This window comes from Vipera ursinii (genome assembly GCF_947247035.1).
Source record: "Vipera ursinii genome assembly, chromosome: 6".
Lineage (NCBI taxonomy): Eukaryota > Metazoa > Chordata > Lepidosauria > Squamata > Viperidae > Vipera > Vipera ursinii.
Genome location: NC_139515.1, coordinates 25569044 through 25585182, shown reverse-complemented (window position 1 = coordinate 25585182; position 16139 = coordinate 25569044). Strand labels below are relative to the sequence as shown.

General features: G+C 35.3%; 1 protein-coding gene across 1 annotated transcript in view; it reads right to left on the bottom strand.

Annotated features, from left to right (window-relative positions):
- Positions 1 to 14297: 14297 nt before the first annotated feature.
- LOC310642792 (ankyrin repeat domain-containing protein 26-like) overlaps positions 14298 to 16139 on the bottom strand; it is a 35824-nt gene continuing 33982 nt past the window's right edge. Inside the window, exons 8-9 of the mRNA XM_083366718.1 lie at positions 15100 to 15162; positions 14298 to 14433 (exon numbers count right to left, since the gene is read on the bottom strand). Of these exons, the coding sequence (XP_083222844.1) occupies positions 15108 to 15162 (55 nt within the window). The 3' untranslated portion in view covers positions 14298 to 14433; positions 15100 to 15107. The remainder of the gene's footprint in view (positions 14434 to 15099; positions 15163 to 16139) is intronic.

Sequence of the window (16139 nt, the reverse complement as noted above, 5' to 3'; positions counted from 1 at the left end):
AGTGGAAACTAGAAGGAAAGAACTGGAGAATGAAATAAAGGAAAAAGAAAAGGCTTTGATTTTGAACCCAGAGGATGTGAAGATCAAGGAGGCTATTAGACTGTTAAGAGGACAATTTGATAAATTAATGGCTGATCAAGTGGCGACTAATCTGCGGTTTGCTAGGCATAATACTTTTTGCAACGCTAATAAACCAGGCAGATGGTTAGCTTATAGATTGAGGAAAAAACAAAGGGCATCTAATATAGATAAGATTGAGTATAAAGGAAGGGTTGTGTATCAACAGAATCTTATTAAGGATGCCTTTGTGGATTTTTACTCGAAATTATATATTAAAGAGGACATTAATGCAAAAGATATTGATACGTATTTGGAGAATGCTAGCATCCCGGTTCTTACGCAAGTACAAAAAGAGGGGATTAATCAACTGATTACAGAAGAAGAAATTTTTACAGCTATTAAGGAACTGAAGGTGGATAAAGCACCAGGCACGGATGGCTTGACTGCGGCCTATTATAAAAACTTACAATTAGAGATGATAAAACCGTTAAAGGAACTGTTCCAGACAATCCAGAGGGGGGGAAAGGTGCCACCGTCTTGGAGAACAGCTTTTATCTCTTTGATTCCGAAGGAAGACCAGGATGCTACTTTAGTTAAAAATTACAGACCGATATCGCTTTTAAATACAGATTATAAGATATTTGCTAAGGTTTTGGCTAATAGACTGATGAGGGTTCTGCAACAGGTGATTCATGGGGACCAAACGGGGTTTATTAGTGGAAGACAAATGAAAAATAATGTGAGACATATAGTTGATCTGTTAGAGTTTTTGGAAAGGCACAACCAGATCTCTGCTGCGCTAATCTTTTTAGATGCTGAAAAGGCTTTTGATCAATTGAACTGGCAATTCTTGTTGAAAGTTTTAGACAAAATGGATTTTGGGGAAAATATTTTACAACCGATTAGGGCATTATACCAAAAACAAACTGCCCGAATCATAGTTAACAATAGTTTGACAACAGCATGTAATATTGAGAAGGGCACAAGGCAAGGGTGTCCGCTATCGCCCTTGTTATTTGTGTTAACATTAGAGATATTATTGGTTAAGATTCGGAATTCGGGAAAAATTAAGGGGATACAAGTTGGAGATCAGGATTATAGATTGAGAGCATTTGCAGATGATCTGGTTGTTACAGTGACCCAGCCAGAGAACTCTGTTGTGGACCTGATGGAGATAATAACATAATATGGGAAGGTTTCTGGATTTAAAGTAAATATACAGAAAACAAAAATTTTGGCTAGAAATATGACAGTTTCGCAGAAGGCTCTCCTAGAAGGATTAACTGGATTTGAGATTGTTAAAAGGGTTAAATATTTGGGGGTGATTTTGTCGCCCTCTAATACAAAGCTATATAAAAATAATTATGAAAAATTATGGGGGGAAATTCAAAAAGAAATGGAGAGTTGGGAAAAATTGCAATTGTCTTTGTTGGGACGGATTGCAGCAGTGAAAATGAATGTCCTGCCCAAATTTTTATTCTTATTTCAAATGATACCGATTCTTAAGAAAGATTCTAACTTGGAGGAATGGCAGCGTGGTATTAATAAATTTGTGTGGGCAGGGAAAAAGCCACGAGTTAAACTTAAGATTATGCAGGATACTCGTGAGAGAGGTGGCCTTAAAATGCCTAATTTTAAATTATATTATGAAGCTGCTGCACTAGTAGGAATAAGTGATTGGATTAATTTGACACAACCGAGGTTATTAAATCTTGAGGGCCATGATTTGTTGTTTGGCTGGCATGCATATCTGTTGTATGATAAAAAGGTAGATACTGTGTTTAGGATGCATATTTTAAGACAGGCACTGTTGAGAGTCTGGAAGAAGTATAGACATAAGTTAAGCAGCAAGATACCATTGTGGGCAATCCCAAAACACGCAATAGAAAATATACATGCTGGTTTCAAACACGATGAGACTACTTATAAGGAAATTTTAAGTTTGGAAAGGAATGTTTGGTGCTTGAAATCATATAGCTTCTTGCGAGAAGAGAAGGTTGTTCAGACTTGGTTTCAATATATTCAGTTATGGGCCAGGTGGAAAGAAGACCAGAAAAATGGATTTGCAATGACTGATGAAAATTTGATAAAGCAAATTAGAAATCAGGGACCAGCACATATTAAACGGATATATCTTGCATTGATAGAGATCGATTCAGAAACAGAGCTTGTTAAGGATTGTATGATAAAATGGGCCCAAAACATTCAGGAAGTTATTACAATGGACATGTGGGAAAAGATTTGGGTGAGGAATGTAAAATTCACTCAAGCTCAAAATCTAAGAGAGAACTTTTATAAAATGTTTTATAGATGGCATCTAGATCCTAAAAAGCTTGCAAGTATGTATCCGAATTACCAGCCTAAGTGTTGGAGGTGTGGTGATGAAGATGCAACATATTTTCACATATGGTGGACATGTAAAAAGGTCAAGGCTTTTTGGATAAAAGTCTGGTGGAACATGCAGAAGATTTTTAAACGGAGGATAAAGTTTTGTCCGCAATTTTTTTTGTTGGGAATAATTGTGGACGCTACAGTTGTGGACTCCAAGTTGATGTTGAATTTAGTTACGGCAGCAAGACTTTTGATAGGTCAATATTGGAAGAAAGAGGAATTGCCGACTATACAAGAGTGGATTTTAAAGGTTTCCGACCTGGCGGAGATGGCGAAGATTTCGGCCTATTTGAAAGATTACTCGCAAGAACATTATATTATGGAATGGAGAAAATGGATTGAGTTTATCCAGAACAAGTATAGGGTTAAGAAGTTTTATGTAGCATTCGAATAAGTCTTCTTTCGTGTTTTTTTTCCTTTTTTTTATTTTAGTCTTCTATATATATTTAATAATGCTAAGTTTTGTTTGATCCTATATAAGTTAGAGAGTGATGGATTTTAGAATTTATAGTTGTTAGTATATGGTTGTTTATGATTGCTTTTTTATATATATATACCTTGTATTTAGCTCTGGGAAGTCGGGGGGGGAGGGGGGTTGGGGGGAGGTAGGGGGGGGAGGAGGGAGGGGGGGAGGGGGGAGGAAGGGGGGAGGTAGGGAGGGGAGGAGGGAGGGGGAAGGGGGTTTTTTAAAGGAAAACTGTACTTTAAAACTTTTCAATAAAAAAAAAAAAGAAAATTGGAAATATAATTTATAGTGAGGGAAAAAATTATTTGATCCCTTGCTGATTTTGTACGTTTGCCCACTGACAAAGAAATGATCAGTCTATAATTTTAATGGTAGGTTTATTTTAACAGTGAGAGACAGAATAACAACAAAAAAATCCAGAAAAACGCATTTCAAAAAACCTGTAACTAGATTGTTTACATTGGAATGATCATAAATCTCAAAGGATATATTGCATTATGCTGCTCAATAACCATCACATGGATTTTTATTTGATTTCTTATCTATGGGAAGTGATGGACATTAACTATATGTTGAGAAGCTTAGTTTAAGAATCTATTTATATTAAAAATATGCAACTGTATTATGAAGTATATATCAGAAAACTGTATGTAAATTTCAGACATATTCTATAATATTTATTTGTATATTTATTATATTTAAAACATTACAAGTATTTATATTTATTATATAACCCCACATAACATGTGACACTGGGTCGTTTATAATAAAGAGATTAAAAAAACCCAGCCACACCAGGCATCATCCAACTAATTAACTACAAGGCCAGCAAATGGGCTCTGTTTATAAGCCCAGAGCTCCAGGCCCAGGCGCCAAACTAAATTCTTAGCAAATTCAAGATGGAACTGAAAAAACCTCTACTATCTTTGAATTACATTAATGTATCTGTGATCATTTTCAGAGATCACTGAATCTAAAATATAATTTAATATAATTTTCCTTCCCCATAAACAATAAACATTGATAAAGTATATTTATTTTTGAATTACTTTTGTTGGTTTTGCTTGAACACATATATCCTTTCATTGGCTACTTACATTTTATTCATAAAATGATATAATTACCAGATTACATTATGGTAATAAATTATTTTTATGCTATAGGAAGAAACTCATACATGATGTAATTTTACTCTATACCACTTCCGGAATCTTTTCCAGCAAACAGTATTTTCCTTTTTTCTCCATTGGAAATCCTACCAAATTAGCCTGGCATCCCAAATGTAGACAGCTTCTCCAAGAGTATAATATAGGTAGTCCTTGACATGATTTAGTCCTTAGCAGCTGTTCAAAATTAAAGTGGCCGGCCAAAAGCTACTTTCAGCTTGGTCCTGAGGTTATAGCCGCTGCAGCATCTTTGTAATTGTTCCCCTTTATGACCAACTGCAGGGACATTGTGGCTTCCCCCACCTATCTCCCCTCTAGAGCTCTACAGGTCTTAGGCCGGCTTCCCACCCCACTGGGCCCACGCCTTCTTCCCCACTTACCTTTCAAAGATCTCTGGAAGGACAGGCTGCCTTGTTTCTGGACCATGTGACGCGATCCCATTTTCTGAGCAATTGCACTGAATTGTGGAAAATTGAAGACACTTCTGGGATCATGCCACATAGCCCAGCAACTAAGTGGCTTGTCATGTTTTCCTAATGCGAGCTCCACAATATTCCACATCCTTCCCTAGCTTGGGTTAGGGAAGCATAGCAAGCTGCTTTGTTGCTGAGCTGCACAGAGGGATTCCAGAAGCAGCCATTTTACAAATAGACATGTTGAACTGTGGCCTTTGGGAAAGTGGTGGCCACTTCTAGGATCACACTCCATGGCTCAGCAACAAAGCAGCTGCCTTTTTCCCCTAATCAAATTCTGGAGCTCTGGAGATCATTGATGTGATTGGAGGAGCGTGTGGGGTTCAGTGGGTGGGAGGCGGACACAAGGCCTATAGGACCCCAAAGAGTACTGAGTGATCCAGAGGGTGGTGAAGGCCTTGGGAGATCCAGGGCAGAGCTGTATTCAGCTTCCCATAGCTTCCCCTGGGGCTCAAGGCATCCCATGCTACGCTTAATGACTCACAAGTTAATTTAATGACCGCACTGGGAAAGCAGGGATGGAGGGCTTTAAATGAGTTGATCACAGGGGTGCTTCACTTAACAGCCATCACAACCTCTGACCGTAATGAGCGGGCTCCATGTGATTCGAGGACTACCTGTATTATTTCTGTTCTTCAGAAAGATTTGACACTGGAAAAAATTAAAAACTATTCCTTGATATTCAAGAGATCATCTGATATAATTTAAAAATTCTAGCACAATAATTAAAAAGAATTGTTCAAAACTACCATAAAAATAGCTTAATAATCTATTTTATTATTTAAGTAGTCCTCAATTTACAACAGTTCATTTCGTGACCATTTGAAGTTACAACATCACTGAAAAAAGTGACTTATGGCCATTTTTCACATTTACAGCCATTACAGCATCCCCATGGTCCTATGATCAAATTCAGATGCTTGGCAACTGACTCGCATTAATGGCAGTTGCAGTGTCCCAGGATTATGTGATCATCTTTTGCAATCTTGTGACAAGCAATGTCAGTGAGAATCCAGATTCACTTAACAACCATGTTACTAATTTAACAAGTGCAATGATGCACTTAACAATTGTGGCAAGAAAGGTTGTAAAATGGAGCAAAACTCATTTAACAAATGTCTCACTTAGCAACAGAAATTTTGGGCTCAATTGTAGTTTTAAGTCAAGGACTGCCTGTATTTTAATTAATTAGTATTCAACCAATCTGTAACAAACTTCATCTGTCACATTTCTATTAAACAGGTACTAAATAAAATTCATCTGAAGCATTCAGTAACATGTGGTTATCAACTGAAGGTTGCTTTGAAATAAAAAACTACCCTCTTGCAAAATGTTCTGAAAAATCCACCTATATTTTGAATGGCTGTTTTTAATTTGAAAAAGGAGTAGTTTGAATCTGAAATAATCTGTTTACAATCTGAATAAAATATATTTTAACATCATTATGATATACCCACATATGCTAAATGGTAGTGGGAATCTGAAATATAAGATTTTCTTTCCTTGTACAAATGGTGAAAAACATATAATGCTGGTCTTTGACCATAATAAAAATTGATTGATTGACATAATGCATGCTATACAGTAACTGTTACTGAGTAGTATCATGAGAAATTTATAAAAAAATAATAATCCAAAAATTAAGTAATTCTTGCAGCAACCTAGTATTTTGCTAAATGTTTCATTACAAATCACCTTTGTAAACAAATGTTTCCTTGTATATTATGAAGTGAACAGAAAAATACTAACTATCAATACTACAAGAAAGGGAAGCCAAATGGGGACCTTCCAAAGGATAAAAGATCTTCAGCAACTGGGCAACTTAATTCTAGGAAAGGCCCTCAGATAATGATGCCTAAGTCTAAGCCATTTAAGGTTTTAATGGTCAACACCAACATCTTCATTTGTAATCAGTGTGGAGCACAATGGAGATGGAAATGTATACTGCCTTTGAAGCTGGTATTAAACTGTTTTACTAAATGCAACGGAAGCAAAACTTTTAACAATATAAGTAAAGTTCAGAACAGAACAGAGAAAAATGCTTCTTTCTGTGAGCATATGGAGCTTAAAAGCCGGCAGGTCCAGTTTAGATGGGAGATACCTATTGGAATAGTGGTGAATTATGCAGGGACACGATATAGACTTAATACAATTTCAAAGGCAAAAGATTTTTATACTTATGTCCTGAAAGCAGGTTCACCACCATCTCTACAACTTAAGAGAATAGAAGAAAGGCTGGAAGATAAACAACCAGTTGAAGGTGCAATGTCACTTGCTGTTGGAGATTTACCGCAGGCGGAGCCTATTGAACAGAGTTTGGTGTTAAAGGATGATCCAAAGGAACAGAGGATGTCTCGGGCTGCGTATAGACGTAAAGAAAAGGAGCAGAAGCAGAAGGCTAATTCTGGATCAATAACACAAGGCCCAATTACTACAGAGCCTGTGGGAGAGGAACGACCGAAGAGATCGACTGATCTTCAGGCAGTGTTCCAGAGGCTCCAGGCCACTAAGGATGGCAAAGCTTCTGACATGGAATGTTAATGGCCTGAATTCACCACAGAAAAGAAAGAAAGTATTTCACTACCTGAAACAACATAAAAATGACATTGTTTGCTTACAGGAGACTCATATTGCTGCAAAAGATCAAAAGTATTTGATTAGTTCTCAGTTGGGATCACATTTTATAGCTTCTGCCCCAAATAAAAAGGGGGGAGTGGTTATTTATGTAAGAAGAGATTTATCGGCTAGATTAATTGAATCTGATATACAAAGAAGATATGTTATTTATTGAATTAGTGCTACAAGGCAAGAAAGTTCTTATTATTGGATTATATGCCCCTAATCAACAGCAAAAAAAGTTTTATAAGTTTTTACATCACAAACTAATTCAATTGGATTACAAATCTGTTATTACGATGGGTGACTGGAATGGTGTTTTGGATTCAAGTAAAGACAAGAAGGGATCTTTCAAAAATTCTCCTAATCATTCTAAATTGCCTAAAGCTTTTTTTGATTTGAAATATGAGTTGGAATTAAGAGATATTTGGTGGGAACGGAATGTGGAAGATAGAGACTTTACTTTTTTTTCAGATAGGCACCAATCGTTTTCCAGAATTGACTTTTTTAAAATTACTACTGATCTTTTCTCCAGGGTCAGGAATGTTAAGATCTTTCCTAGAACATTGTCGGATCATAGCCCTGTATGGTTGGAGTTATTTGTTGAAGATGGGAATAGATCTTGGAGATTGAACGAAAATTTATTCAGATATGAGGTGCTTTCGCAGAAATGTAGAGAACATTTTAAAGAATTTTTTGTTTTGAATATGCATAAAGGCACATCGATGGCAATGGTTTGGGATGCTAGTAAAGCTTATATGAGAGGGGTTTTGATTCATATTTATTTATTTATTATTGGGACTTATATGCCGCCCTATCTCCCGAAGGACTCAGGGCGGCTAACAACAATAAAATACAATGATACAAAAGTTAAAAAAGAAATTAAATTAATAGCCCCAATAGAATAAGCTAAAATTAAAGTTAAAAATTAAAAAACATTTTAAAATCCCTGTCAGTCCAGGTCAGCCTGATGGAAAAGAAGTGTTTTGAGGCCGCGGCGAAAGGACTGGAGATCCGGGGCCATCCGGAGCTCAAGGGGAAGTTGGTTCCATAGGGCTGGCGCTCCCACAGAGAAGGCCCTCCCCCTGGGGGTCACCAGCCGACATTGTCTAGCCAATGGCACCCTGAGGAGGCCCTCTCTGTGTGAGCGTACTAGGCGATGGGAGATCGTTCCCAGCAGCAGATGGTCCTGCAAGTATCCCGGGCCTAAGCCATGTATATGAATAATGGATATAGGCATAAGCAGATGCAAAAACGTAAACAGCTTGAAGAAGAGATTAAATCGAAGGAGAAAGCTTTTATTTTGAACCCATCAGAGAATAGATTAAGGGTTTCCATAAATTTGTTGAAAGAGCAATTTAATATGCTAATGGCTGATCAGGTTGCAATTAATTTGCGTTATGCGAAACATAATACATTTTGTAATGCAAATAAGCCTGGTAGGTGGTTGGCTTATCAATTACAGAAGAAACAGAAATCACGTATTATAGAGAAAATAGAATATAAAGGTAAAGAGGTATATCAACAAAAGTTGATTAAAAAGTGTTTTTTAGATTTTTATACAAAATTATATGCTAGTGAAAATATACAAGCCTTAGATATAGATAAGTACCTACAGGCAGCACATTTCCCTAGACTTTCAAATGAACAACAAAAGGAGATGAATTGTTTAATTACTTCTGAGGAAATTATTTTAGCAATCAAGCAGTTAAAAGTGGGTAAGGCTCCTGGTACAGATGGATTATCAGCAATTTATTATAAAATATTATCTGCAGAGATGATAGAACCATTAAAGGAACTCTTTAATAATATCCAGATTGGAGGAGAAGTGCCTCCGTCTTGGAGAAGGGCTTTTATATCGCTGATTCCAAAGGAGGACCAAGACCTTACCCAGCCTAAGAATTATAGACCTATATCGCTTTTGAATACAGATTATAAGATTTTTTCAAAAATATTGGCAAATAGATTAATGCAAGTTTTGAAGCAAATGTTTCATAGTGATCAGTCTGGATTTATAACTGGAAGATATATGAAATATAATGTAAGACAAATTGTTAATTTAATTGAGTATTTGGATAAGAACAACCAAGTCCCTGCGGCATTGATATTTTTGGATGCTGAAAAAGCTTTTGATCAGTTGAATTGGCAATTTTTATTGAAAGTTCTTGATAAAATGAATTTTGGGGATAAATTTTTACATTCACTTAGGGCTATATATCAACAACAATCGGCACAAATTATAATTAATGGGGGATTAACAGAGGCATTTAAAATTGAAAAAGGCACAAGACAGGGATGTCCACTATCACCATTGTTGTTTGTTTTAACATTGGAGATTTTACTGATTAAAATTCGTGAATCAATTATAATAAAGGGAATAAAAATAAAACAGAATGATTATAGGTTAAGAGCCTTTGCAGATGACTTGGTTGTGACATTATCTCAACCGATTCAATCGGTTATAGACTTGATGGAAATTATAACTCAATATGGGAAAGTTTCTGATTTTCAGGTAAATAATAGTAAGACTAAATATTATCTAAAAACATGACCATGAATGAAAAGGAAATGTTAGTTAAATTGACAAGTTATGAAATAGTGAAAAAGGTTAAATATTTGGGAGTATATATTACAGCCTCTAATGTGAAATTATATAAGAATAATTATGAGACATTATGGTTAAAAGTACAAAAGGACTTAAATAATTGGAAAAAACTACAATTATCTTTGCTGGGGAAAATTGCAGCTGTTAAAATGAATGTTTTACCAAAGTTTCTCTTTTTGTTTCAAATGATACCTATTTTGAAAAAAAGATGCTAATTTGGATGAATGGCAGAAGGGTATTAATAAATTTATCTGGGCGGGGAAAAAACCAAGAGTTAAACTTAAGATTTTACAAGACGCACGGGAAAGAGGAGGACTTAAGGTGCCTAATTTGAAATTATACTATGATGCAACAAATAAAAGAACACTTTATCTTGAGGGATGGGACTTATTATATGGGTGGCATGCATATTTAATTTATGATAAAAAATTTGATAAGGCTTTTAAATCTCATATTTTAAGAAGTGCTTTATTGCGTGTCTGGAAAAAGTATTATTATAAGTTAAATTATAAAATACCAATCTGGGAGATTCCTGGACACGCGATAGAGGGTGTATTTATGGGTGTGAATTTGGATAGGATTTCTTATAAGGAATTACTTAGATTGGTAGGGAATGATTGGCAATTAAAGTCGTTAGCTGAGTTAAAACAAGAAAATATTGTACAGTCCTGGTTCCAGTATAGTCAATTGCAAGCTAGGTGGAAGTTAGATCAGAAGGTTGGTATTACATTAATGGATGAAAATTTGGTAAAACAGATTAAAGAACAAAATCCAGCGCATATAAAGAGAATTTATAATGCTTTAATAGAATTGGATTCGGAAATGGAATTAGTTAAAGATTGTATGGTAAAGTGGGCCCAAAATATTCAAGAACCAATCCCATTGGATATATGGGAGGTAATTTGGGTTAGAAATGTAAAATTTACTCAGGCCCAAAATTTAAGAGAAAACTTTTATAAAATGTTTCATAGATGGCATCTGGATCCTAAAAAGTTGTCTTGTATGTATCCTAATTTACAGCCCAAATGTTGGAGATGTGGCAGTTTGGATGCTACTTATTTTCATATCTGGTGGACTTGTAGAAATATAAAAGCTTTTTGGATTAAAATTTGGTGGAACATTCAAAAGATTTTCAAGAGAAAGATAAAGTTTACTCCACAATTATTTTTATTGGGTGTTATTACAGATTGTGATATTAAAGAAACTAACCTGATGTTGAACTTGATAACAGCTGCAAGGTTATTGGTAGGGCAATATTGGAAGAAGGATAGCTTGCCTACTATAGAAGAATGGACACTTAAAGTGTCAAATTTAGCAGAAATGGCTAAGATTTCTGCTTATCTGAAGGATCATTCACAAGAAAGATACATTTCGGTCTGGAGAAGATGGATAGACTACTGTATATTCAGAATAAATATGGGACTAAAAAGTTCCATTTAGCTTATGAGTAAATTTTAGATTGTTATTATTATTAATAGTTTATTATAGTGGAATTCTTATTAGTTTTAATTACATGTTATTACTATTATTTTTATATTGTATTGTTTAATAACTTGGATATTAATTTGTTTATGTTTTTACTATTATTATGTTCACTTTTATTTTGCTTGTATTTATGTTAAAGGGGAGTTAAAGCGCATTATGAACTTGGTTATTTATATAGTTGGTTAATGTTAGTTAGATTATGATTATTATATTTGTAACCCTGTACTCAGCTCTGGAAAGTGGGGGAGGGAGAGGGGGGTTTAGGGTGGGTTGGTTTTGGGGATTATATTGTAACTTTTATAAAACTTTTCAATAAAAAAAAGAATAACCACATAGAACTGGTGGTCATTATGGTCTTTAGTATCTTTAACATCTTGATTTAAGAGACAACATCATTCAAAAATTTCAATGCATTTGTCCAGTCTGCTCTAAAAGCCCCCAATTTTTAAATAAAGTTTGTTTTAGTGGTGTTGTGTAATATTTTTGTTTATTGGGTGAGGGAAGAGGGAGAGCAGGGAAGGGTAATTAATTCAGCAGTCACTTTAACACAAATAGACCTTAGATAGCAACAGGCTAATAACATCAATGTGTGTGCTTTGGAGAGATTTTGTGAGTTCATAACACATAAACTAGAACTGAATTCAGACTTATATGAAATAATTTGAGAAACTGAATGCTTGAGAAGACTGCAGAAAACAACTTGCAAAAGCCCCTATTCTTTTTTTTAATTTGAAAGTATCATGGTCAGAAAGATCAATACTTTACTTAGGGGTTTCTGATTAGAATGGTTTTAGGAAAAACGCTTTATAAAATGCGTTGTGTTGTTTTCTGCTATTATTTCTATTTTAATTAAACAGTAATATCTAAAAAACACCATGGGAATGAAAAAGCTGTGATTTGCATACAATTCCCTTGTTCCCTTACCTTTTCAACCACTCTTATTCAACTTCCCAGTTCTTTTTATGCTATCTTTCATTTTTTTCTTGAAATTCCATTAATTTACATTCAGATTCCTTTTTAGACTTTTTATTACTGCTACTTCCTTTTCTTCCCCTTTCATTTTGGACTAATTTGTTCAGTACTGAACTTGTTGTAGGAAGTTTCAAATTCACATATTCTGTTCATTCTTTAATTCATTATGTCTTAGCAATTTATTATACACTTCTCTATTTTGTTTCATTGTTCCTTTCTTATTGTTAAATGAAGTGTTAAATTACAGTACAACTTATTACCAGTTTCTAGTGATGGCAAACCAATGGAGAGAATTGTTGCTGCTATAATCATCATCATCATCATCACCATCCAGCATCATTAAAGTACAATTGTATAACTGTGAAACATCTCTCCCTATCTGCCCATCCCAACAGAAGGAATAGGGTAGGCTCATTTCATGTCCTATTCCTTAAGCATTGCCATCTTGGAGTCTTTGGAAGTACACCTTTTATGCTGAAGCCTCTGCCCTATGGTATGGCTTTTCCCCTGAAACTTGACAGGTCCCACGCCTTCTGTCTTTCAGGAAAGCCCTTAAAACCTAACTGTTCTCCCAAACATTGGAATAGGGCAAAATAAAGCTAGGATGAGAATGTGGCTATGGCGCCAGCTTTTTTTGTTTTTATATTGTTTAACTGGTTGTAAGCCTCCCATAATTGATTTATGATGGGAGGTTATCTAAATATTTTAAACAAACAAACTGAAAAGCAACATAGGCTACAAAAGTCAGAATGTAGTATTTATAGGAAGAAACAGCAGCAAACACTGAACTTTCACAGAAATGTTTGTATCAAAGTTGGAGTCTTTATTTCTATCAAAAGTGCTATTATATATGCAAACATAAGAATTCCATGCTTTTTTAAAAAGGCAGGCATTTTGTGCCTTTGTGATGGACTTTAGATATCATCTGGTCTATTAAGTTGCAAACCTTACTTTTTGCAGCTATTTGTAAATTCTCTAAAGCTGGGGCGAGTACTGTATTTTTCCGTGTATAAGATGCTATTTTTTTCCTGCAAACACCCTGTTCAAAAATCAAGTGCATCTTATACAAGTGCAGTGTCTTATACACGAAATAATAATGGTAACCTCCACAGCCCAGGACATGCCTGTGTGGGTTCTTTACATGCCGCTGCCATGCCACCTGGTGCAGGAGGATATCGCTGGCCCGAGATGCTGCCTGGATGGGGAGAAAGCCGGCCCGAGATGCCGCCTGGTGCTGGAGGATCGTGCTGCCCCAAGGATGCCGCCGGTCCCACTGAAGCCACCTTCTATGACCCGTTTTTCACTGGCAAAGCTCGGGCTAAAGCTGCAAAAGGCCCCGGGAAGCCGCCTCAGTACAGTGATTGACAGCCGAGGGGGTGAGCGGGACTAAGCCCACAGAGCGCCATCTGATTGGAGAAAGTCGCCTCCCTTGTGTGATGGCATGGCCACTTGTTTTATTGCCACTAAAAATGTGTTCTGTTTTCACTGTTTTGATTACCAATAAAATAGAAAATATGTGCAAAACTATAGGTGTGGTTTGTTTAATATTTAAAATGTTGATTTCTGAATTTTTGTTTAGAAAATTGGGGGCTGTCTTATACAAGGGTGCATCTTATAGACGGAAAAATATGGTATCATGTTTCTAAACTTTGCTACACATTTGGCTCTAAATTTAACTGATTAACCACAAAACAATCAAATTTGACTTTTAAATAATATTCAAAATTTCAACCAGTATTTTAAGCATTCCATAGAGCCTATCTATACATAATTTTATTGTTAAACTTCCATAAAAGAACAATAGAAATTAAGTTGTCAAGTATTTGGGGCTTTCATTGTTTTTCTCAGAAAAGCGCTATGCCTAAGACAAGGTAAGGAGTTAAAGATTGTTTGCAAAATGAAATAACTATTCACTTAAATATAACCTAAAGTTTGAACAGAAATTACAGTTTAGAATGACATTCGCAATTACTAACCTTTAAAACCTTAAAAACCTTTCTGTTTTTTGATGCTAATGCAGTTCCATTTGTGTTCAGAAATCCTCCTCCAAGGTTAAGAGATTTATTTCCCATGTGAACTGTTTCCAGGACAGGACTTGAAGAAAGGCTTCCACTTAAAAAGCTGTTGGCGAGTAAAGATTTGTTTTTCTGACGCTCATGATAGAGTTGAGTGTTGGCTTCTGCTAGTTTTGCATTAGCTCTGCAAAAGGTTTGAAACAAATCAGTAGTTAAACAAGATATCATCTTAGAATAATGATACACTTTATTTCATAAAAAGTCAGAACTCCAGGCAAAATGTAATGTATCTCTAACCTGTTCCAGAAATGTATCTATCCAGGGCCTTAACAAGTCTAAATAGAGGCCTCATTATTCTGTTCCGAGTTCTGGAATGGTAATTAAAAATCAATATTTGTTTTTTTCCTCTATTCTCCTGACAGTTTTCTCTATCCTCCTGTGCTAAAGTAAGCTGTATGCCCAGGCATAGTTAGCACCCTGTAACATTTAAAATCATAGTTGGAGGATTTTGGAAAGCAGAATATGAAGTCTTTCTTTTCCTTGATTTGAAGCCTCAATAGGATGATTGGACTGGACAGATCCCAAAAGACTGGAGTTGGGCTGACTTGGTAAACATGCTTAAAAACACCCTGAAACTTTGTCAAGGACACCAGAACAGGTGTGGATTTGAAGAAGACAGTTCCCATAACAAAGTGAACTTGTTGATATGAATTATGTAAGACGTTAGGGGTTTGGCTGGGAAAATTGTTTAAGTCTACAAATTGGTGTTGGAACCTCAGGGTTAGTTTTGCTTTGACATAACTATGCAGTGTATTCAATAAACAATAAGATTTTTGGAAATGGAATGAACCTGGAGTTTTATTTGGATTCTCGAGCTGGATGTTGACAGGGCATCACTCTCACACAGCTCAATCTATCCCAAAATCATGGAGAGAGAAAAAGAGAAAGATAGTGATATGTACATTGCCTTTTGAGTTCCTGGAGAAAAGGCAGGATATATATCTAAAAATATATATCAATAAAGACAAGGAGAGACATTTTTATTCTTAATGGAATGTATCTCCTGCCACAAAATATTAATCAAAATGTATTGGGAGTCCTTAACATAGTAATTGTTTTTCCTTCTAATTTTTTCTTTTTCAATTAATGTTCAATTTTTCATGTTACATTTAATTTGCAAAACAAAATACTCTGTGCAAATTTTAAGTATGCACTAATCAATAATTTATGTAATGGTACAAAATCAAGTGGAAAGGGAAACAAAGTTAGCAGAAGATTACTTGGGAGGGTGGGTGATATAATATATACTAAATCAAACCTAACCATCACTTTATAAGGTAGATGAAATCTATTTACCTTTCTCTCATTCACAGCATGCAAGCAGCAAGGTTCTGTTCATTTCATACATTAATTAGGATTAGCAAAAATACCTTATCTCTAATTCTAATTTTATCAACCCCTTCTCCCTCAAAGCTGTCAGGAGTTTAAAAGAATTACCCTTGCTTTGGAGAAAACAGTACATCTGAAAGATACAAGCCTGATAGAGTGCATCGCCCAGTTCTAATCCAATATGTGGGTAAAATCCATCTGAACAATGATACAATATTAGGGACTCATTTAGCCAATCTATCCCAGTTCAATTTTCTTTTATATTTCTATAAGCTAAACCCCAGAATATATAAGTCTTCATCATATTTGTTTTCTTTTCATAAGCTTAGACATATTATACATATTTTTGTATGTAACTGGAAAATCTTGTCTTTCCTTCACTCTGTTATTCAGATGATAATTCAGAACCACCGATTTAGTATTAAAATGGGTAACACAAACGACAGGCTTATTGGAATTCATAATTCATAATGAAATATGTGAAAAAGAACTTTATTTGCA